The sequence below is a fragment of the Cryptosporidium parvum genome, chromosome 3 (genome assembly GCF_000165345.1).
Source record: "Cryptosporidium parvum Iowa II chromosome 3, whole genome shotgun sequence".
In the NCBI taxonomy this organism is placed as follows: Eukaryota; Apicomplexa; class Conoidasida; order Eucoccidiorida; family Cryptosporidiidae; genus Cryptosporidium; species Cryptosporidium parvum.
The window spans coordinates 844,292-867,361 of NC_006982.1; the positions used below are offsets into that span (position 1 = coordinate 844,292).

Consider the following 23,070-nt stretch of genomic DNA (forward strand, 5'->3'; position numbering starts at 1 on the left):
ATTATCGATAGTCCTTGTTTCTACATTATAATGGAAACTCTTGACTTAATTTTCGTTTAAACTATCTAATACGTACTTTAAATACTCCAATTTCGTTTCTTTATAGAATTTTTTCATCTCCTCAATAAGTTCCAGCTCTGAGCCTGAAAAGTAGTTAATATAAACTACCAAAAATACCAAGAGTGTATTTTTGCAAGCTGAATCTTTATATGAGGTGATAATTTCTGAAATTAAATTAATTATTTTTTCATTATCGGAAGTTTCAATCATTTTTTTATTTGATTTAAATTGCCAAAATATATATGAAATATCAGTCTTATTGTGATATAGTAGAAATTTCATGATCTTAATATTAGATAGAATTTTTAATATAAAGCCAGTATCTGAAATGGTTTCAAATATAAAAACAATGAATATGAAATAAAAGCAGTCAAGCAACTGTTCTGGGAAGTATATATTTGAGTCACAAAAGGCTGAAATGAGTGAGTCAATAAGCTTTAATAAGCATTCATTATCAGTTTTGTTGTTTAAGTTGTACATTGTTTTGGCACAAATCGATTTGTTTTGTCTCCAGGTACGAATCATCTCTAATAAATAATCCTGTAAGTTTTCATTTTCTTTAACAGACTTTTCTTTATTCATGTGGACATAATTCTGAAGTTCTAATGAAAACTTTAAATAATCTAAAATAGTAATTCCCATTAAATTATAATTAGAGTTATCAGTCTCTAAATATTTTGATCTTGAAATATTAATAATTTGATTTATTGAGCATTCAAATATATACTTCGATAAGAAATCAATCAATTCTTTCATTGATTTGGAACTTTCCAAAGAAAGTAGTTGTTTATTGAAAACTCTCTTCATTAAGGAGAAAAGAAATGGATTTTCTGTAGAAGTTGTTTCTTGGGATATAGTTGTAATCTGATAATATACAATATTGACGGAGTAAATAAATGGATTTAATATTAGTAAATTTGTATTATTCAAGCAAAGCGAGTATTCGTCTAATACTCTACCATAGAAATTATCAAATGGTTCTGAGATTTGCTTATTCAATTTAAGAATCCAAAATAAGGTAATAGAATACTCCTCAAGATTTTTGCTAGCGAAAAGAAGTATAAATAGTTTTTCATATAGAATTTTGGAGTTATAGTTAAAATTTTCTATTTCAAAAATCAATTTATCATTTTTAGAAATAGTTACTTTACTAGATTTAGGAGCTGAAGGGTCAAGTATTGCAATGTCACTGGTTTTAATGTGTTCATTGTGTGTTGACAAAAGAAGATAAATATAAAGCAAATTAGAATTTAAGGACTGTAAGTAAATTGAATTTTTCTTAACAACATTATTATTTGTAATTATTGTCTGACTATCGTTCATATTAAGAGCTTCAAAATAGCATAATTCGTAACTGAAAAGCTGATTTGACTTTAAATAAAAGTCTGAGTTATCTGTACTTATGTAATTTGGAAGAATATAATTTTCAGTAAGTATTTGATACATTTCTGATAGTAAATCAAATGATGGTTTCATGTATTTGAAATTTAAAGAAATGATTTCCTCTTTACCAGTTAATAAGTGTATCCGAGATACTTCCTTTAAAAAAGTTGAGATCAGAATTATAAAGAAGAAATCTCCATAGGTTTTATTATTTGATAAAATACTTTGAGAATTTGTGATGCCCATTTCAATTTCGAGTAGAAAACCGCTTTCCAATGTGAGTAAATCTATGTTAAAATCCTGCTTTGAATGAGTTTTGAGGTAACTTTCGCAAAAGCTGATAAGTTCGAAGTGTGGTTCAAAGTTATCATTGGCAAAGCTGGAGTTGGAGTTGTATCTTTCAATTAAGAGAACTTGGAATCTGATAATTGATGTTGATAAAAGGACGAAATCAAAGTTTTCATAGTTACCAAGAGATAAGTTACCTCTAATTATTTTAACTTTTTCAAAGATTTTTCCAATGAGTTGGTTAAGAACTTGAATAAATTGTAAGTGTTCGTGTTCAATCTCATGGTATTTAGAAAAAAGCAATAGATTACATCCTAGTCCATATAAATGATAAATTATGAAAGATTGAATTGAGTCTTTAAGATCTACAAATGTGAGGTAATGAATGAGATCTTTGCAAAAAATTGACAAATCCTCTAAATAAATATCCTTCAATGCCATTATACCAATCAGTTTTACTCCTTCAACAAGGCTTAATTGAATAAATTCACTTATTTCACTTGAGTGTAATTTCCGAGGATCCAAAACAGCTAAAATAACTATTCTTAAAATTGGGAGTACTGATTTGATAAGGAAATTACTTAAGAAATCATTTTGAATACTGACAAATTTGCTTTCAATACGATTATCAATACAATAAAGTGACTGAGTATAAGTGCTAATTAAATAAATAAAGCTGAAGAGTAATTTGGCCATAGGAGAGTTAGAGTACTCCTGGGACGCTAATTCGGATGAAGAAAAGTCAAAAACTTCATCTCCAAGAGCATTTATCATATCTTCTAATGATTGAAAGCAAATACTTTGGTCATAAATACATTCTCTTTGAATAAAGAGCCTAATAATACTTATGCTGGATATACGAGATTCCAAGGCTCCATATTTATTTTGAGCCATCCTACAAAGAAAAGAGAATAAATAGTTCTTCTGAACTGATAACTCACTATTATCGTATTTAGTTGGTACATACTTAAATATCTCTTGCATTGTATCTCTTAGTAGCTCTAGACTTCTTCCATCAGGTAGGTCAAATCTGATAAGGTGTTCTTCATCTTGCAAATCGTTATATCTTATACCAAGAGATTGTTTTTGCATCAAGTGCGTAAAGAACTCTAATCTCTGACTAATAATGTTGTTTCTGAAATAAGAAGGGAAGTAAACCAATTTTTCATCTAAAATTTCAAAAACAAACTCTGAAGGGGTTAAAAAGTAGCTTAAGAGCTTGAATTTGCATGCTTCTGGTAAATTATTTTTGGTTGATCTGATGGGAAATTGTCCACCAGTAAGTAAATTGTTTAAAGCTATTACTGAGTTTTCTGCAGTTCTTGAAGCATAAGATTCATGGAATAGCATATTCAGTAACAAATAGTGGATTGAAAGATCTCCTGTTAAATACTTATACCATCTATGTATTCCAAACAAATATCCAAGCAAGTATTTATGATAAGTTTTCCCGAATTGGTGGTCAAAAGTATGGTACTCTCTTATTTTAATAAAAATTTTTCCTAAAGTACGGATTGCTATACATCTTTGAGACACATTGCTGCTTCTAGAGAGGTGCATAAGTTCAGGAATAGTGTATCCTTCAAATTCACCTTGTTCAGAGTGGTGATGCAGCCCTTTGTAGAAATATAAATTATCGTTCTTATACTTTTCTTCAGAGTTAGAGTTATCGCAAAGGCAGCCTTCAAAATCAAACCTAAGGTTGTGAAGATTCATATCGGATTTACCTGGAGATTCCCAATCATTTACATCCTCACCTAATGGATTTGTCCAACGCAATTTTAAAATATCATTTTGAGTAAAGTTAAAAATTAAAGGAGGTTTTGACTCGAAACCCTCATTTATTGGATTTTTATTCGCTCTATCCGTTTCTTTACTTCCTTCTTCACCTTTCTTTTCCAATTTTTTTCGATTGTATACTGCAGGAAATCCTGTATTTGGATGTTTAGATTGGAGTTTCTCACTTGCAAGGAAGCTACCAACCTCCTCCTCTACTATATTAAAATCATCAGTGTTTGCATTTATTTGCATATCTGGTAGACTTTTTAATCTAGAAACTTATCCAAAAATAATTAGTCAATTCTTAGCATTTTGACATTTTCCTATTAGATTGAGCCCGCCAAATTGATTCATTGCTTTTTAAGCCTGCTTAAATGAGAGCCAAAGAAATAGATAATAATAATAATTCTTCAATAGCTAATGAAATTCAGGGGAAGTTGTGAGATTTTCCAATCTATTAGTTGTTTTTTAGTATCTTTTTAGCTTTAAATGCATATAGTTTACCATAATTATTTTGGCCAGGGTGGCGCCTCCCCACAACTAGTATTTTTATTTCCGTATATAATGTATTTAACGAGTTATATAAAAGGAAAAGAAAATCATATAAGGCATAAAGGTTAGTGTTATATTGTTAATAACACTACTATTGAAGTTTTAAAAGAATTTCACTTTAGCTAATTGTCGGGTTAACAAGTCCTTTAACGACTTTATTTAAACATCACTATGCAGAGCTCAATTGAAAATGCAAGGTAAGTTTTACTATTTTCTTTGATTCTAAATAATTTTTTAACCTAACATTTGACTAATAGGAGAGTAAACAAGGAGGAACTACAAAACTTCGTCAACAAGCAGGTTAGATTTGTTGGAAAAGTAGTTTCAGTCGAAGGAGAAATAGTAATTTTAGAGGCGCCAGATGGTGGCACTGTCAGATGTAGAACTATAAGCCCACCACCAAGCACTTATGTAGAAGTCATTGCTCAAGTTATGCCCGATCTGTCATTAACTCAAACGGACTTCATGTTTGATTTAGGCGACTCACTAAATATGGATTTAGTTAATGAAAGTATCAAAGTTTCGTTTCATCCCAAGTTAAGACAGCATTGGGAGCCTGTTTCTAATATTGCTTAGATTACTTATAAGTTTTCTACACTATTTTAATATAATTTTTTTCTTCAATGGGAGCTTTCATCTTCAGTCTTCTCCCCCCCCCCCCCCCTTACTCTTCATTTCTATGCTGTCTTGCTAACTTTCAAAGACTGTGCATTCCCGCTAACTGTCATTCCAATCCCGGTTTCTACAGAAACTTCCAAAATCAAATTGAGAGTTTGTGATTTAAAAGACTATTTAGGTGCAAAATTTATGTAATACTTGTTTGGAAGAAAATTTATTTCAGATCTTTTTCAGTATGGATCTATCTATATCCCCAAATTCTCTACTAAAGGAATTAATTGCAAACAAGGAATTCGTTCATATTGTCTCTACAGATGTATTGGCAGTTACTGATAATTGTCTAGACTTTATTTGGGACGTTGGGATTAGTGGTCCCAGAGGTTCGGAAAGTAAAATATTTAATTCTAATAAACATTTGGTAGGTTTAATAAGAAGAGGTCTTTCTTTTGGAATTAAACTTTCATTAGAAAAAGCTAAGAAATCAAAGAAGTGGTTTGAATATGATCCCAATAAAATTAAAGTTTGGATTCTCAAGCGAGGAATGGAAAAGTTTGGGGATTTACTATTTGATTTTGAAAAAAGATTGGATCAGATAACTCCTATATTAGGAGAAAACTTAAAGGGATTGAAAATTGTGGCATTGGAAAAGCTAGACGGAGAAAACTCCCAAATCTCTTACTTTGATACCACTGATCAATGGGTTATTGGTTCTAAGAATGTAACCATACTTTGTAGAGATATTAATGATTTAGAAAGTACTTTATATGCAGAAAGTAGATACGAATCTGTGAAAGTTAGTGCATACTCTTGGTTTCGTACACTGGAACAGTTCAAAGCTTGTTCTAAAGGGGATTTTGTAGCAAAAATTAATGATCTCAAGAAACTACTTATGAACAATACTTTGCTTTGCGAGACTATTGGAAATTCCAATAGACAACATATAATTAATTATTTAGATATCACCACCCCTCAACTCTACTTCACTGGGTTGGTTTCAAAAGAAAACAAACGTGACAGCTGTTATAATCCTGTGTCTCTGATGCAATTTTTGGATCCATTTTTTTTCAAGTACACTGCCAAATTCGTTGATTTGCCTTCTCAATCCATCGTTTCTGAATCTTTAGAAAAACGGATTTTTGGGAATATCTCAATTAGTTTCAGCCCAATCTGTTCTTTTAACAACCAAAGCTTTGACTTCCAAAGTATAGATGAACTTTGTAACTATTTATCAGTTATACAAAGCATTATACTAACTCTAAGAACAAACACTGAAGGGATAGTGTTATATCTTATTAATTCTGGCCAAAAGTTGGATCAAGATATTGTTTTGTCTGCATTTAAGATAAAATCCCTGCAATTTTCCACTCTAAGACTTATTCGAGAAAATTTAAAGAACTCAATCATAAAGAATTTTGCAATTAATGGACTTGATGAATATAAAGAGGCAATGACACAACCTTACAAAAATCATAATTCTATCATGAAATACTCCATAGATAACTTTTGGTTCTCAGTATATAAATACTTAATCATTTCAGTCCAAAATAATGCTGAAAACTTCTTCAATGTAATCGACAAAAACTTTAAGATTATTCGCAAACAAATTTCCAACGTTTATAATATCTTTGACATTGAAATTGTTAATCAAATTGAGAATGAATTTGTTTTCTTCAAGCAATTACTATTATATTCTTCCATTTACTTAATAGATCAAATTATTTACTTAAACTTGAATAACACTAAAACGGATAGTGTACAACTCTCCAGATACTTTTTTGACTCATTTTCGAGCTTTATTTCCGATATAAAGTCTCAAATATCCTGTTCCAGAAAATTAACTGGTATACCTCCGAGTATTTGCTCTACTTGTAATGTAAATTCATCCGGGTCAGTCATAGTTTCGCCTAGTCACTTTGGAAGTATTCCATCTGGATCTACTATTGAGTTTATGGTTCCTCCTTTTAACTGGTCTTGGAAAGAAATCAAGGATATGCTTTCTTCGGACTTCTCTCTTAGTCATGATACTTGGATTCTCAACAAAGATGAATACTATGTAACTTTAGACCAAAAAGATTCCAGTGAAAGTTTTTTGTTTCCTTTTTCAAAGACAAAATATCATCTTTTTGTTAATTTGAGACATGTATTCGATGATTGTGTATCACGAGAAAGAAACCAACTTTATAGTTACTATAAAATATTCGTTCCTAATAAGCATAAATTGTCTACAGATAGTAATAATGAGGTTATCTTTACTAGAACTGAAAATAGTATCAAGTTGTCTACATTTAGATCCAGTTCAGTTAGACTATTCTGGAAAATGATCGGGAAACTAGATTCTGCTACCAAGACAACTATTATAAATGAAATTGGAACTAAAGGATACAATCAGCTAAACCAAAACCAACAACTTGTAAGAAAATTAGAGACTCTCCCATTGAAGTTTCCTTGGGTTAATAAAAGTTGTACATATATCTTTCCTTCTGGTTACGCTATTAATATAAGAGACTTTGAGCACTTGCTATATGCAATTTTTGGGTCTAGTGATTTTAAATACGTAGTAAATTCATTTTATAACTGTGAAACAAACCAAGACTTAAGCGAAACCGTTAATATTAAAGAAAGCCCAACTGGTAATGGATTAAAACTTGAAACCACTTTTGTTTTACCATGTGGAATCCCTGGTTCAGGCAAATCATTCATGCTCAAGTCATTTATCAAAAAACAAATGTCGATACGAAAAGATTCATATTATGTTTCAGCGTTAACTTCAGGAGAACATGTAACTAAATTTGATATGGAAGATGAATCCATTTACTCGCTGATTGTCTCGTCAAATAATAAGTCGAACTCTTCCAAAGATAAACGATTTGACTTGATTTTTTATGTATCCAAAGATGGATGCACAAGAAGTATATTGAATGGGTTTAAATGGAACTATAACGCATTATTTTCCGAGAAAATTCCAAAAACATACACTAATTATAGTTTACCAGCTGATTCTTCCGAAGATTCATTGTCTGAAACAGAGTTTCGGAAATTGTCCAAAAAGTCCAAGTTTTGTATGAACTTTATAATTGAGTCTTTCATAAACCTTTGCTCAGAAATAGTCAAAGGTAATTACGAGAAAGGTTCAACTAAAGATGAGAGCTTTCCTGAGTGGGTTAAACATTTGAAAAGTGAATATAATTTTACCAGGAACTTAAGAATTTTAATTCTTGTGGATATGAACCATACTCCGGATGCATTTGTCGGAATTAATGAAGATTTTAGTAGTAAATTTAAATTAACTGAAATCACCTTATATAAAGTAATTGTATTATTTATCTCCCAAGGCTTTATAAAAAGTTCTAGAAGGCCAAAAAAATGGAGATTTATCATGAGTAAAGAAGAAGTGATAATATCTATTTTAAAAATGATTAAAAGAAAAAATCACAGTACCCTTAAGGGACTTTCTAGGAAAAGTGTAAATGTTTTACTTCATTTCCTTACTTTATACTCTCAAGTGATTAAACTTGTAAATGAAAATGGACAGGCAATTAATTCAGTATTATCAAAGAATACCTTTAAATCATTGGGTTTTAATGGAGTTATTGAAATAAAAAATGACTATACTGAATTCAAATCTATTTTAAAAGAGAATAGTGAAATTTTTGCATCACTAAAATCGGATCTAACACAGATATTAAACAATAATATAGACCTTCAGAATACAAAAAATAGTGAGAAGATTGTCTCTAGATTTATGGATAATCTTGAAATTCTTTCAAATTCAATCAATTCAATCCCAGATTCTTTAAATCATTTTGCTGTTAACTCATTTTATTCGTTTATTTATTCTACATGCAATAATATCCCCTTCAAGGAATCAGAAAATAACTCAACAAAACTCTATTATAGTTTGGGAAATAATTTGATAATTAAACCATTTAATTTGAATGTCAATCCAAAAGGAGATTTGGGTGATTACTTGTCCCGAATTCGGGGAGAGCATAACCTTACAGCAATTACTTTTGAAAACCATAAATCAAGTATAGAAGCAATTACTAAGATTTGGAATGATCATAAAGAATCACTGGAAGACACCATAAATCATGATTCTGATTCTAAAGAAGATGTTGATCACAAAGTTATAAAACTAGAAGATATTCCAAATGATAAAAAGCATGTTACTTGCTGCTTTTTTGGACATACTACTGATTCAAACACTAAAGATAAGTCAAATGTTGAATTTTTGCTTATTAGCAAAACCATTTCCAATTTACAAGTTTTGCTTTCTTTGCCTTTTATTGGCAGAAGTTATGACTTCCAAGTTTCATATTTGATTTTTATTCACGGTTGGAAATTGGCATTCTTGACTGTTTCTCCTATGTCAAAACTATTTGAAATTCCATCAAATGAGACGAATTATGATATTATAATTAATGAAAAACTTCCTAATAATTCAGTGGAAAATGAAAGTGTTAAGGAATTTAGTTCAAATCCTGAGATTGACGAATTTGAAGGAATTGGTAATAAGACAAGTTTGTTGCTAACATCCTTATTACCTTTTAGAGAAAATGGACATTCTCATATTACTTTAATTTCTGAAAAATTTAATCCTGTAATCTCAAACGTTGCAATTAACCTTTTAGGTGAAGACTTTTCAAAATTATCAAGCCTGGATGCGAATGAATATGGGGTACAGACTTTGGAAGTTCAAGTAAATGAACAGCCATTGGAGGGAATTCTGAAAAAAGGACTAAGTGAAGATGACTCTAAACTGGATCCTGTGAAAACTCTAAGAATTTTAGCAATTAGACTTTGGGATAAGAGGATAATGCTAAAAGGAGATTTAGGATATATGTGAAACTAGATATTTAAATATAGGTGATCATTTTATATATTGGTGGCACATCTACAGTTACAGCAGTAATATTAAAGAGAAGCAGGGGAATATTTCTCTTTTTTATTCAATGTTGTGTATATTTATATTTATAATTATGTATAGCTTGGTTTTAAACATGCATTTACAATATAAAATAGGGGCACTTATTAGAAATGAACCAATGTTCAAAATCTTCAATAGAAATCATATTATCTGAATCCTTATCCAAATGATCGAATATGATTTCTATTTCACTTTTTGAAATACTGAAAGGGAAATTCAATGACTTTAATCCGTTGAATAGCTCATCCTGGTTGATTTGGCCATTTCCATCTTCATCCAAAGCATTAAAAAAACGGTGGATTTTTTTAAGCTTATATTCAGGGTCGTGATCTTTGCTTATTTTAATATTTCCCAATTCAGAATGGGAAATTTCATCTCTATTATAAATACCTAGATCTTCTAAATCCCTGCTCCCGTAATACTTGAGGATATTTAGAATCTTTCTTAGCTTTGAAGCTGCTAATATCCCAAATATAATGTTAAGTATTCCTGTAAGCCCTACAAATAGTGACATGAGTGAGAAGTATGTAGATTGAGTTAAATATAGAGAAATGGTGCAGAGCAGAATTTGTATAGATCCTCTTCCAACTGATAGTTCTAGGAATTTGAACCAAGTGCGAACAAATATCTCTATGTGCTTGATTCGCTTCTTTTTAGATACTTCAATGATTAAAACTACAGAGGATATGGATATAATATATAGCGAGATGACTATTGCTAGCAAGTTTATTGAGATCAGTCCAAAAATGCAGTTTAGGGTACCCATCAAGAACAGGTTTGCGGTTGCTACCTGAGATAAAACCCTGAATGATTTTTGTCCCTTAAAAACCTGATCCCTAAACTCTAAATACTGCTCCAATAGGTCCTGTTTTACTTCTAGAAATGAATTCACCGCTTCTTTCTTTAAGTTTTGAAAAAGTTCATTATCCGTTTTATCTTGGATATCAATTTTTTGTTCATACCGTTCTTTTTTCAGGAGGTGAGCACTTTCGTCGTTGCTGAGGTTCCCCTGTCCAGGTTCCCCATTTTCCTTTAAACTAACACTCTCTATCTCCCCGTCACATTTCTTCCCATTTGTATTTCCAAGGTTTACTTTGATTTTACTTCCCTTGTCGATATTTCTCGACTTTTCGCTATGATTAGCCTTATTGTTTTCATTTTCCTGATTATTTTCCCTTTCATATTCATCCTCATAAATAACAACGGAATCTTTGGAAGATCTGAGCTCCTTTTTGTCGGAATCTGGAGTTTTATGGTCGGGATTGTTTCTTCTCATTTCAATAAAGAATGTGAGAATAGAAACAATATAAACATAGATCAAAAAGTAGTTTATTTTTAAAAAACTTAAACAAAGAAAGAAATGACAATTTTTATTATTTTTTTTCCAAATTATTCAGGCCTCTAAATCCTATACCGGCATTGGGTATCGGATTTTTTTTTATATAAAAATGCATCTACGTGGCCCCCCACAAAGTAATTAGTCCCCCCTCTTCTATAAATATATTTTTTATATGAAAGATTTAATATATTAGAAATTAAATAGATAAAATTTGGAGTAAATATCTTAGTAAAGAGGAGGAAAGTGAAATGAATATAGATTAACAAATATATCTAAAATATAAACCTAGACATAAATATCCTAACTTAACTTAAATCTAAATGGTTTTTAAAATATGATTTTAAATCTGATGAATTTCTAATGTATTTTTAAACATATTCTCTTGCTAAATTAATAAAATAATAACCTTTTTACCTGAATTTCCCAGAATCTGGTAGTTTATTGCATTCATACTGAAATAGCTAGGATTTTACTCGGATTATTTTAAAGCAATTATATTCAACCCCTTATTCAACCACTTTTATTAGCTGGAATAGATTTCCCTTCCTCTGTAGTGCACATGTACCTGGCTCAATAAAGTCACCTTTGACTGCATTGTGAAGAGTAATACTTGGATCCATAGGCCACCAATTAAATGGCCTTGCATACCATCCTAAAGTATTTCCAAGAGCTGTAGTTTGGGGAACATCCTCCAATGTTGGAATATGCCAAATCCCAGATGTAACCCAAGTTACTACGTCTCTATGTCGGATAACTTCATCATCCATAATGAACGAATCAAATCTGACAGCAGGTTTTGAAGCGAATTTATTATCTCTTGGAAGATCTGCATCAAGTTCTGAGTACTTAAACACGGAAGAAGCCAAATCATACTTTGACCAAGATGCTGGTCCTGAGTAAAGCTCATGTTCAGGCATCAAGTCTGCAATAGATTTAATAGATTTTATCATAAACCCACCAACATTCCCATAAGTTTGTAATTTTTCATCAACAACAAAGTATGCTTTAGGATGATGATGAGTTTCATTCAGCATAGAATAGGCATTTGTTTCTCTTTCTGCTATAATTCTCTCCAAAATATGGTGTCCTTCTTTCTCAGGATCTCTCCTTACTTTAACCCAAGCTACAGAATTATCCGTATAGTCTGGTCCAAGATCAAAGTCGACCTTCCAAACAGCAAAGTGAGAGTGTAAAGCTGCCATTTGTCCAGATGGAGTAATCTGAGTCCCGTATTTCTTTTGTTTAGCAGAGAAATATGGTACTTCCAGACCTGCATATAGTTCACCTGTAAAGCTGACTCCCATTTCAAATGATCCCTGATTATACAAAATAAGGTCTACAATGTAATCGTAGTTGGAGACTGTAATAATTTGCCTGATAACTAGACTAGTAAGGGGTGCAGCATCTTTAATACCTCCAGATTTCCAATGGGATCTAATTGGTCTTCCAGTATCTAACTCGAAGATACAGGCACTGCTATCCCAGAAGATAGTCTGAGCAGTGTTTGCGCATTCAAGACCAGGATGGACTTTTCTTGCTGCTGTACCTAAACCTCCGTACCAACTGTCCAAGAAGAACCACTGTCTTTCAAATACGGTATAATGAGCCATTGCGTCCACCATTGCAACTTCAAATGCCACTCTTCTTCCTAAAAATGTTAAATTCCATATTTTCAGCCCACTATCACGATCATTTGTGAGAGTTAGCTCCCATCCAATCCAATTGACTGTATAAGCCTCTCTATTAGGGGATTTGAAAACTTGGAATCTTCTACCTCCAGGTTCACAATGTTCAGGTTTAGCTCTGGATTCCAATCCTCCTCTACTAAACATCTCAAGGAACTGAAGCTTTCTTAGCCTTAGTTCATTCATATGTTTTTCTCTTTGTATTCTTCTCTCTTGTAGAATATTTGGAGTTACAAGTTTTAAAGGAAGGTTGCTAAATGGAGTACCTGAGCTCTGACTTTCTTCAATACTTGCTTTGGCTTCATTGTAAGTACTAACCAAGTCCTGAAGAGTTTTAAAAGAAGTTCCATCATACCAAATCCTATTTACCAACATCTGATGCATCCTGTCAAACTCTATCTTTGCGTGGCCATTTCTAATGCTCTCTAATGTTGTATAAGGTGCCTTCAATTCGAAAAATATTGGACACTGATTACCTTCTTTTGTTTTCAAGCCTATCCATAGCTTTGGCTCTGCATCTTCATCCTCATCTTCTTCATCTACATCTTTTCTTTCCTGTTCTTCCTCATTCTCTGAAGTAACGTTGTGAGGTTGATAAATTATTGGACCTAATTTGACATAATCCTTTCCAAATACTTGGTCTCTGGGAAGATAATTTCCACAAGTTTCGAATACTATCTTATCCAAAGAATTCTGTTCCAAAAGCTCTCCCAATTTAAGCATTGGAATTGAGAATCTTGTTTTTCCTTCATCATTTATTATAATCTGCTCCAGCCTCCTCCCAAAAGGTCCAGTAGGATTCCAGCCATCACATTCTACTGGTCTTGGCTCAGATATTGGATAATGTTTCATTGCTATAATTTTCTCATCTTCACTTACGTTGCTAGTAGTGTTTGAATCTGCGACATTCCATAAGCCGATATTCTCAGTCTCTTTTTTGGTAAGAATAATAGGTCCAACTTTCCACTGATGGTAAAGACCATTCAATCCAAGAGGATCAACCATATTTTCAGTTTCATTGCAAGATCCAAACCTAACTCTTGCATATCTCTCTGGAGGGTTTGGCTTTGGGTAAAGCTCTGGAGTCCTTTTATGTAGATCTAGGGAATCCAAATATTCATAGGCCTCAGTCTTATTCACAAACAATGTGACCCTATAAGGACCTTTTGACCCAACTGACTCCTTTACTGAGTCAAAGTAGCTCCTAACTTTCATTTCTTCTAAATATGTCAAAGGATCAAAAGGTGTTTCCATTCCATTTTCTACTTCTGAAGGGTATGAAGGGATATCACAAAACTTTCCAAAAGAAGAAATATCCTTTGCTGTTGCCCATATATCTGAGATAGTCATTGTTAGTCCTGTCCTACTCTGAGCCATACAATAAATAATATACTTTTGGTTGCCTTCAATTCCATTCAAGATTAGTTGCTTTTCTTCTTTAGGATCACTTACTTCAGTATTTTGGCCATACTTTTCGATTTCACTTGGACTTGGATACATACCTTCTGGTAGAGTTGCTACACAAGTTATCTTTCCAGGGGTATCACTCTTTACAACAATATTAAATCTTCCAAGTTCCGGTACAATCCTCGTGATCTCAATTTTTGGAACTCTATCTTTAGTTGTGACTCTCTTGGTTAAGTTTGCCAACACTTTTTCAAAGCTTATTCTATTTGATCTTGGTAATGCTAAATCCTCTGCCAAACAGACTATATCATATTCTGTGGATGGAATTAAATTCCTAATTGATAGTTTAATATCTCCACTAATATCCTTACTGGAGATATTTTTCTCAACTCCACTACTTTTTATAAGTTTTACAAGCCTCTGTTCATCAATATGGTCTTTGTTTGCCAAATCTCTAATTCTTGAAAAGTTGTTATTATTGTCTGCCATACACCAAATCGTTCCTGATTCATTAATCTTCAAAGTAAGCTCAACACTTTCCTCTAATGTTTTAAATTGCTTTATTTCAAGTTCTGGACTCTTTGAATCAGTAGTTACTCTTATTCTTGAGTATTCAACAGAAAGATCATCCACACTAGAAACAGAGTCAGTATTTCCCTTATTCTTAATGATTCTACTAACTTCCTCAGAGAAGCAGAAGAGATCGTACTCTGTATTTGGTCTAATTTCACCCTTAGAAAATGATGAAATAACAAATGTATGACTCTCCTTTATATTTAAAGATTTCGGGGCTCTTTGTCCATATTTCTTAAGAACTGATACTGTTGGTGTAATAGCTCCTGCTCTGGTAATTCCACACCAAACATCCACTCCCTCTCTGTTGGACTTTATTGTAGCTCTAATTGTTTTTTCATCTGCTTCAACCTTTTCTATCTGTATTGAACCAATACTTAATTCAGTCTTAAGGCTAGATCCTTGCTTGAATCCTTCTCCAACTTTAATCACTTCATCAAAGAACCTGAATTCCAAGTAGCTTCCACTATTCCATCCATCTCCGTAAGAATCATGCAAGCTTACAGTGTAGTTTCCATATCCTGGTAGACAGCATGGAATCCAGTCAGTACTTGAAACAAGGTCAGAATTTACATTAATATTATTGAAAGAGTAGGTTCTTCCACTACATCCCAAAGCTCCCTCTACTTCCCAAGACTTCTCAGTTGTGAAGTTACTACTTACAAGCCTTACTTCTCCCCATACACATCTTTGGTCCTCTCTCTCACTAGATCTCATTACCTCATTTGAGCAATGCCCTGATTTTACAATAATATCATCCAAAGCAATCAAGCTATCCTCAGAACGTCCACCAACTCCCTCAATAATCATTCTCAAGGGAGTTATACCGTCAGAATAGAATTCAAACCCCCCAAATTGCCATGATGGACCCTGCTGCCCTACAACAAGCCAGTTTGGACGTCCATAATGCAATGTAGGTTTTGGGATTTTGTTTTCCAGACGATTTCCTTTACCATCAAGTTGAACTGAGTTCAAAAGACCTGATGCCATATACATCCTTAACACATTTACATCAGCTCCTGCCATGAAATATCTTAAAGTTAGACAATGACTACCAAAGCTATATACCCTTGGATTTCCTATTAATACTGCTGAAGCTCCTGGCATATATCCTGGTGCTCTAAAGAAAATATAGTGCCCTTCTCCCTTCACTCCTGTAGTTGTATCACTTTCTGGTCTCGACCCAACTATAGTTTCCTCACCAACTCCAAGTTCAAATCTTGTCTTTGTTTGGTAGTCTAAAAGAGAGCTGAATCCACAACCAAGGTAACCTTGGAGCTCAAAATCACAATTAAATGATGAGTTTTCTTTGGTATTTAATAAACCAGCTGAATAAATATGTAATTTTGGGCTCATGGTATCCTTGAATGCTCTACTTCTTGCAGGAGAATAACAAATTGTAAAACTATCAGCATCATCTTTAATCCCATTTATACTGAAGATTACTGTCGCCTGCCTAGCAGCAGATTTTTGCATATTATCACCAATAACAAGCTCTGAAGTCTCGTATGATCTTACTCCTTTAAACGGTCCCAAGCCAATTTTATTTGGTGGACATTTTCTTAGAATATCACTAAGTAGTAAGTTCTTTTGCTTAATAGTCTTCTCTGGAGAATAATTTTCATTTTTTAGTAGGTAAATTGAATCATCTTGTGTTAGACCTACTCCAGATATAGCAACTATACAATTTGATCTTTTAATACAAAAGTATTCTTGAACAATTGGAGAGATTTCTACAATTGAGTTAGAAGGTCCAGATACTGCCTCATCCTCAGCCCCACTTTGTAACATATAGCCTCTATTCCCTTCTTCTGGACAGGAGGAGGCACCATCTATAATTTCTGTGGGATTTGGAGAATCTTGGGTATACAAATACAAAACACATCCTTTTTCGGATTTTTTGTCAGAGCTTACTGCCTTTTCTGGATTGTTAGATTTTTCCTGTAAAGATCTTAGCGAAGGTCTGCCTTTAGATTGTTCTTGTCTTTCTGGAAATAATAGCTCTTCAATAGCTGAAGGTTCATTCATACTTGGAAGAATTCCCGCATTTCTAGTTAGTGGATTTGAAGCATCAGCTTCATTTATTTGACTACAGATTAGTTCAGATAAACTGAAAAAAGTCAGAAGCAAGAACTTTAACCAATGAAGCATCTTTTCTTGATTGTTTAAGCTTAAATTAAGATTATATATAATATTAGTGAGTTAATTTCGACACTTATTTAGCTGCATTCAGCCTTTTTCTTATGCAAAATAATCTTTATTAAATTTAAGGTTTAAATTAATTAATATTATTTGTTTATATTAAAAGAATCTGTAAGCTTTTGAGCACTAGATTTAACTTATTAATGTATTTATCGCCAATACTTATACTCTCTAAGTTAAGAAGAAAAGGGAGGTATTGGTGAAAATAGTATTCGAATCTATTTATATTTAGATTGAATAATATTAATTTTTAATTCCCAAAAATTATTTCAATTGATTTATATTTGAGAGAAATCAAATATTACAAATAATATCACTTTTACATCTTTAGACCTTACTTTATATGAAATTCAAACCTTGTTGCATCTACATGCTCGGATTTTTGCATGCAAATTGCAAACTGCATGCAAAAATCCGTCTCAAGTAATTTTTACTTTTAAGTATAACTTGAGAACACTTAGGGAAATAAGAGAATATTTAAATTCACAAAATAATTGAATAAAAATGATAGAAAAGCTCAAAATTATTATTTAATGCCTTTAGACAAAAATCTAAAAAAAGCTATTAGAGTTAATAATACTAGGAGAGAGAAATCTCTAGGTTATAAAATATCATTGAATAAAAAATTAAGAATCTGAATCTTGAGACTCACAGGAATTATCCTCATGATTAGCATAGTTTTCACTAGATTGATTATCTGAATTACCTGGTTTATATGCCTTCTGAGTGATTGCCCAAGAGGCCTGTTTAAGCTCTTCCAGTTGTGATTTAATACTCTGAATAGCGGATTCATAGTCTGAAGACTGGGTAGATTCTTGTAAAATAGATTGTAATTTAGAAATCTTGGATTCCAAGCTATCTTTTTCTTGGGTATTGATTTGGTCAGCTAGAGAAGAAATTTGATTTTGTACAGAGTAGATAAAGGCTTCTGCATCATTCTTGAGATCAATAAGCTCTTTTTTAGCTTGATCATTTGCTCTGTATTCTTCAGCTTCTCTGATCATTTTCTCAATTTCAGCACCACTTAGACCTCCAGAAGATTGAATAGTGATCTCGTGTTTCTTTCCAGTTGACTTATCAATTGCACCAACATTCATAATTCCATTTGCATCAATATCAAAGGTGACTTCAATTTGAGGTACCCCTCTGGGTGCTGGAGGAATTCCCATCATTTCAAATTGTCCAAGCAACTTATTATCAGCAGCAAATTCTCTTTCTCCTTGGAAAACTTTAATTCCAACTTGAGTTTGATTGTCTGCAGCAGTGGAGAATACTTGGCTCTTTTTAGTAGGTATTGTGGTATTTCTGTTAATTAATCGAGTAAAAACTCCACCCAAAGTTTCAATACCTAAAGATAAGGGTGTAACGTCGAGTAACAAAAGATCCTTGATCTCCCCTTTCAAAACACCAGCTTGTATAGCAGCTCCCATTGCAACAGCTTCGTCAGGGTTAACTCCTTTTGATGGCTCTCTTCCAAAGATCTTTTTAACTGTTTCAGAAACTTTAGGCATTCTAGTCATTCCTCCGACTAAAATAACGTCATTAATCTTTTCCTTAGGGATACCAGAGTCACGAATACATTTCTCACTAGGAGAAATAGTCTTTTTCAATAAATCGTCAACAAGTTCTTCATATTTGGCTCTACTTAGTTTGATTTGTAGATGTTTAGGACCTCTTGCATCAGCAGTAATGAAAGGAAGATTAATTTCAACTTGAGTCTTACTACTCAGCTCTTTTTTTGCAGTTTCTGAGGCTTCCCTTAACCTCTGTAATGCAAGCTTATCACGACTTAAATCTATTCCTTGCGTTTTCTTGAATTCCTGAATTAAATAATTCAAAATTCGTTGATCAAAGTCTTCTCCTCCTAGGGAAGTGTTACCATTAGTTGCTTTAACTTCAAACACTCCGCCAAGAATCTCTAAAATAGAAATATCGAAAGTACCTCCTCCCAAATCATAAACTGCGATTGTTTTGCCATCTGCTTTTTCCATTCCGTATGCAAGAGCCGCTGCTGTTGGCTCATTAATGATTCTTGTTACATTTAAGCCTGCTATAGAGCCAGCATCCTTAGTTGCTTGACGCTGAGAATCATTAAAGTAAGCTGGCACAGTAATAACAGCATGCTTTACACCTCTACCAAGATAAGTTTCGGCAGTTTCTTTCATTTTTTCCAAAATAAATGCTCCAATTTGACTTGGACTATATCTTTCACCTCTAGCTTCAACCCAAGCATCCCCATTATCAGCCCTGACAATCTTATATGGTAAAATTCCCTGTTCCTTCTTGATTGCTTCTTCTTCGTACCTTCTTCCAATTAGCCTCTTTGTTGCGTAAACAGTGTTTTCTGGGTTTGTGATTGCTTGTCTTTTTGCAACTTCACCAACCAATCTCTGCCCATCTTCAGAAAAAGCCACAACAGATGGAGTTGTTCGCATTCCTTCAGAATTTTCTAATACTTTGGGTTGAGTACCTTCTAATATGGCAGTACAAGAATTTGTAGTTCCTAAATCAATTCCTATAATGTCACCAGTAATTCTCCTATTTGAAGACTTTTTGCCTTCACATTTTGAGCTCATATACCTTGAAAACACTAACGGAAGGCTCCTTTTAAGTATTCTAGCTGCAATACCAGACGAATTCACCACCCCATTAAAGCTACTATTAATTATCATAGACATTCTCGAAAGAACAAGTCAGTGATTTGACCAAGGAACAAATTCTAAATTTAACACTAAAAAGCAATTCCTTCTATTAAAGTACCTTTAACTTATTGCCGAATTCTCAAATTATTAAATTGGGCTTTTTTTTATTTCTCGAATTCCGTAAATAAATTTTGCTATACTGGGGCTTTTTGGCGCCATAGGTGTTCTTCTGATTGTCAAAAATAGATAAAAAGATTAGTTAAAACAAAAAAATGCAATAATGTTCAATATTTACAAGTAGAGTTTTAAATAATAAGTAGATTTTAGGTTAAATCAATAATGTTTAAATTTTAAAAAGGTTTAATCATCAAACTTGCTTTATTTTGAACAAAGGAATATTTTGCATGCAATAATTCAATTTAATATATTTCTACTTTTACTATTTGTATTAAAATATTTTAATAGAGTATCATAGGCTAAGATTGACCTCTTTCCATATTTTTCATACCAACATTGAAAAAGTAGAGGTTTGGACACAACAGTTTTTCGATTCTAAAAAAATCCATATTAAGATATATTGATAGGAAAGTTAGTAGGGTTTATTATAAACCAACAACTAACATAAGTAAATAGGATTCTTTCACTTCATAATAAATTCTTTAAGTTTTAGGCTTTAGACGAGCAAATTTTAATAATATGAAAAGGTATTACAAGAATGAAAGTTCAGGTTTGAGTAGCGTGTTGTCCATTCCAAGAACAAATACAGATTTTGAAGTTGAGACAGCTGCTACCAAGAGAGAAAGTAGAGAGTTTCCAAGTTTACCGAGTACTAGTATTGAGATAGATAGTGATGAATACTGCAATATTTCAAGCGCATCTTTGGATTCAGTATGTATCAAGGATTTATCTAGATTGGAATCAAATTCTTTAATAAAAAAGGGAGACAGATTAAAGTACAAAACTGTTTGGATGGGTCCAGGAGGAGGTTATTCACTAATGGAGGAGTACACAGAACCAAGAAAATGTATGGAGAGGGAAGTTCCTAAAGAATCTGAGATGGAACTTAAAAGATATAGACAGCCTGGATCTTGTAAGAATAGTAAAAGTATGAACAACTTAGCAAGTAACTCAAGCGTTCAGGTTATTGAAGAAGCTGGTATTTTAAAGGAAGATAGCTACATATTCAAGTCTTCAAGATCTCTAGCAAATGTTGATTGGAATAAGCAGGAATTTGTTGGACCACTTCCTTTTCAAAATAAAGTAGCCATAGGAAACAGAAGTTGTTTGGGTAGAAACTTGATCCCATTATAATATTTTAATTAAATTCAAATCACAGGAAGCAGATACAGATTTTCAATCAAAATAATTATTAAAGATGACTAAAAGTTATACAGACCTCTTTTTAAGGCTTGGATGCTTACTATATGAGTGAGCAGAGTTACTACTGCTATTATTACTATTATGGTGATTATTAATTGGATTTACTCCATTATTGTTAATTATGTTATTTTGAGTATTATAATTATAGTCCTTTCTTTTCTTGAATAGCTTGCTCTTCTTTTCATTTGAATTTCCAAAATCTTGTGTTTCTTGGAGAAGAGATGAGCGGATAGATTTTGGAAGCAACCCCCAAATATCTTTAACACTTTGTTGGGCCTGCTTAATAAGCTCAAAATTTTCTTTTGATAACATTGGAAACGACATTGCAAGTTGAATTTGTTGTTCTTCTGTCAAGTAAGGACCGCAAATCGGTAAAATTGGCTCAACAAATGGTTGGAAATGTGCATGAGCACCGTATATACCAGGATTTATCATATTTGGAGGCTGAATTACATATCCATATGGATGGGTAGGTCCTGTCTGTGGGAAAGGAGCTCCAGGGTATCCAGGATGGAAATGGTGTGATGCACCATCTGGAGCATATGCTGGATAGGGATGTCCTTGCATGTTCCAAGGATCCATAAAAGGGGGTGGTGCATGAATACCAGGGTGTGGCGGCAGCTGGTGAGTAGCTATAAGGGGAGGAGCATGGTGTGGGGGTAATACAGGAGCAGGCAAACCAGAGTATGAAGGAGCAGCAGCTTTTGCTTTTGGAATTATAGGAATTGAAGTTTCAATACTTTGCTCATTCAAATTAGTAATATTAGGTGGAGAGAGTTGCTTCAATTCTGCGTTTAAGTTTGTAGCTATAGCAGAAGAAGTTGCGTTTAGACTCTCGTCTGTTGTATTTTGAACATTTATTGAAGCCAAATTTCCTTCATTCCTATAAGTTGAGTCAACATTAGGAGCTTGCGGTATTGCAAGTTTGTGCTCAGAGCTCTCATTAGTATTATTTTCGACAACACATAAGTCTTTTTGCAAACTTTCTCCCACTGGAACAGAACTAGAGTCTTGATTTAAATTTTGTGCTAAAGTATTAACTTCCATACTTATCTTGACTTCATCCAATTCAGGATCAGTTTTTGCTACGGAAACAGAATCATGTGTTAATGCTTCTCCAGAAATACTAGTGTCCTGGTTTTTGAGCAAATGATCTGAATCCTTAGAAACATCAGCTTCAGAATTTCTAACAGGGTAGTTAAACTTATCCCAGTCTATGGTCGATAACATATTAGCAAGACTCTTATTAGGTACACTACCTCTGAATCTTTGTCCACAGGAAGGACAAGGCTTAACGGCCACAGCTTTATTTTGCTCAAGATAATTCTTTACACAGTCCCTGCATGCAGATGCTCCACAGCTTCCAGCACATTTTATAAGTACTGGATTTAGTAGAGGAAATCCACATAATTTACAGATATATTCTGAAGGCAAGGTCAGTTTTGTTTCTTCTACAACTTCTGTCTCCTCACCTTCTGCAATACTCCTCTGAGCATCATGGTGTATCTCTTTAAGCTCCCTCCAAGGTATACGCTGTATTACTACTCTGGAGTAAATTGGCAATAACTTATCGTCAGGAAAAGCTTCTTTTTCATCGTTGTCAAATACCTTTAGATCAAAGAGTTTCATATATTCCTTACCCAAACCTGCATGCTCAGCAACGAGCATCTTCAAGTCTGAAGTTCTGACTGAAGTTACATTTAGCTCAATAGCACGATATGAATCCGATTTTTCATGTAAAAAGCGATAATATACCGACATTTTATTTACACTAGTCTATTTTGCTCAACTAAAGTCAAATTTTCTCTCTCTTCGTCCTTCAATCCAAACACATTCAGTAATTCCTTTTTAATCTTTTGTCTCAATCTCTCATTTAACCTATCTTTTTTTTTTCGTATTATCTTCCGTTCCTATTAAAGCTTTTGAATTAAAAAAATAATATTTACTCTAATTTGGACTTAGCGCGTAATCAATTATGCATAAAAGTGATGAGGCATGAAGAATTATTCTGAAGTAAATCCTTTCTTGCTTTTCTTATTTTTAGAAAATCCAACAAGTCACTTTACTGTTAAAATGTGAACTTTAGTAAAACCAAGCCACTCTTCTTCTATCCAAATCTTATTTTTCTTATTCTTTATACTCACTATATTATTCACAAGATAACTTCATAGCTGTCTTTGCAATATAAAATAATTAAAGGCTTCAATCCTCCAATCAAAATATACAGGCAAAAAT

At 32.9% G+C, this 23,070-nt stretch overlaps 8 protein-coding genes across 8 annotated transcripts; 3 read left to right on the top strand and 5 right to left on the bottom strand.

Moving 5' to 3' along the window:
• Window positions 1–45: 45 nt before the first annotated feature.
• On the bottom strand, window positions 46–3,762 carry cgd3_3390 (conserved hypothetical protein; the record flags this gene model as incomplete). Its single annotated transcript, XM_626890.1, has 1 exon — window positions 46–3,762. The coding sequence occupies one exon, from the start codon at window positions 3,760–3,762 to the stop codon at window positions 46–48; it is 3,717 nt and encodes a 1,238-aa protein (XP_626890.1).
• A 543-nt stretch (window positions 3,763–4,305) lies between these two features.
• On the top strand, window positions 4,306–4,638 carry cgd3_3400 (hypothetical protein; the record flags this gene model as incomplete). Its single annotated transcript, XM_626891.1, has 1 exon — window positions 4,306–4,638. A coding segment is annotated over one exon (333 nt), but the record flags the coding sequence as incomplete, so codon positions are not given.
• A 277-nt stretch (window positions 4,639–4,915) lies between these two features.
• cgd3_3410 (hypothetical protein) lies at window positions 4,916–9,526 on the top strand (the record flags this gene model as incomplete). The annotated part of the gene is made up of 1 exon (XM_626892.1): window positions 4,916–9,526. The coding sequence occupies one exon, from the start codon at window positions 4,916–4,918 to the stop codon at window positions 9,524–9,526; it is 4,611 nt and encodes a 1,536-aa protein (XP_626892.1).
• Window positions 9,527–9,686: 160 nt separating this feature from the next.
• cgd3_3420 (protein with 2x EF hands and 4 transmembrane regions) lies at window positions 9,687–10,883 on the bottom strand (the record flags this gene model as incomplete). Its single annotated transcript, XM_626893.1, has 1 exon — window positions 9,687–10,883. One exon carries the CDS (start codon window positions 10,881–10,883, stop codon window positions 9,687–9,689), a length of 1,197 nt encoding a protein of 398 aa, XP_626893.1.
• A 569-nt stretch (window positions 10,884–11,452) lies between these two features.
• On the bottom strand, window positions 11,453–16,762 carry cgd3_3430 (extracellular protein with a signal peptide sequence, MAM domain and a Cu amine oxidase domain; the record flags this gene model as incomplete). The annotated part of the gene is made up of 1 exon (XM_626894.1): window positions 11,453–16,762. One exon carries the CDS (start codon window positions 16,760–16,762, stop codon window positions 11,453–11,455), a length of 5,310 nt encoding a protein of 1,769 aa, XP_626894.1.
• Window positions 16,763–17,439: 677 nt separating this feature from the next.
• cgd3_3440 (heat shock protein HSP70, mitochondrial) lies at window positions 17,440–19,491 on the bottom strand (the record flags this gene model as incomplete). The annotated part of the gene is made up of 1 exon (XM_626895.1): window positions 17,440–19,491. One exon carries the CDS (start codon window positions 19,489–19,491, stop codon window positions 17,440–17,442), a length of 2,052 nt encoding a protein of 683 aa, XP_626895.1.
• Window positions 19,492–20,151: 660 nt separating this feature from the next.
• Window positions 20,152–20,766, top strand: cgd3_3450 (hypothetical protein; the record flags this gene model as incomplete). The annotated part of the gene is made up of 1 exon (XM_626896.1): window positions 20,152–20,766. One exon carries the CDS (start codon window positions 20,152–20,154, stop codon window positions 20,764–20,766), a length of 615 nt encoding a protein of 204 aa, XP_626896.1.
• Window positions 20,767–20,841: 75 nt separating this feature from the next.
• cgd3_3460 (hypothetical protein with cysteine rich regions) lies at window positions 20,842–22,596 on the bottom strand (the record flags this gene model as incomplete). The annotated part of the gene is made up of 1 exon (XM_626897.1): window positions 20,842–22,596. One exon carries the CDS (start codon window positions 22,594–22,596, stop codon window positions 20,842–20,844), a length of 1,755 nt encoding a protein of 584 aa, XP_626897.1.
• Between the last annotated feature and the right edge of the window lie 474 nt (window positions 22,597–23,070).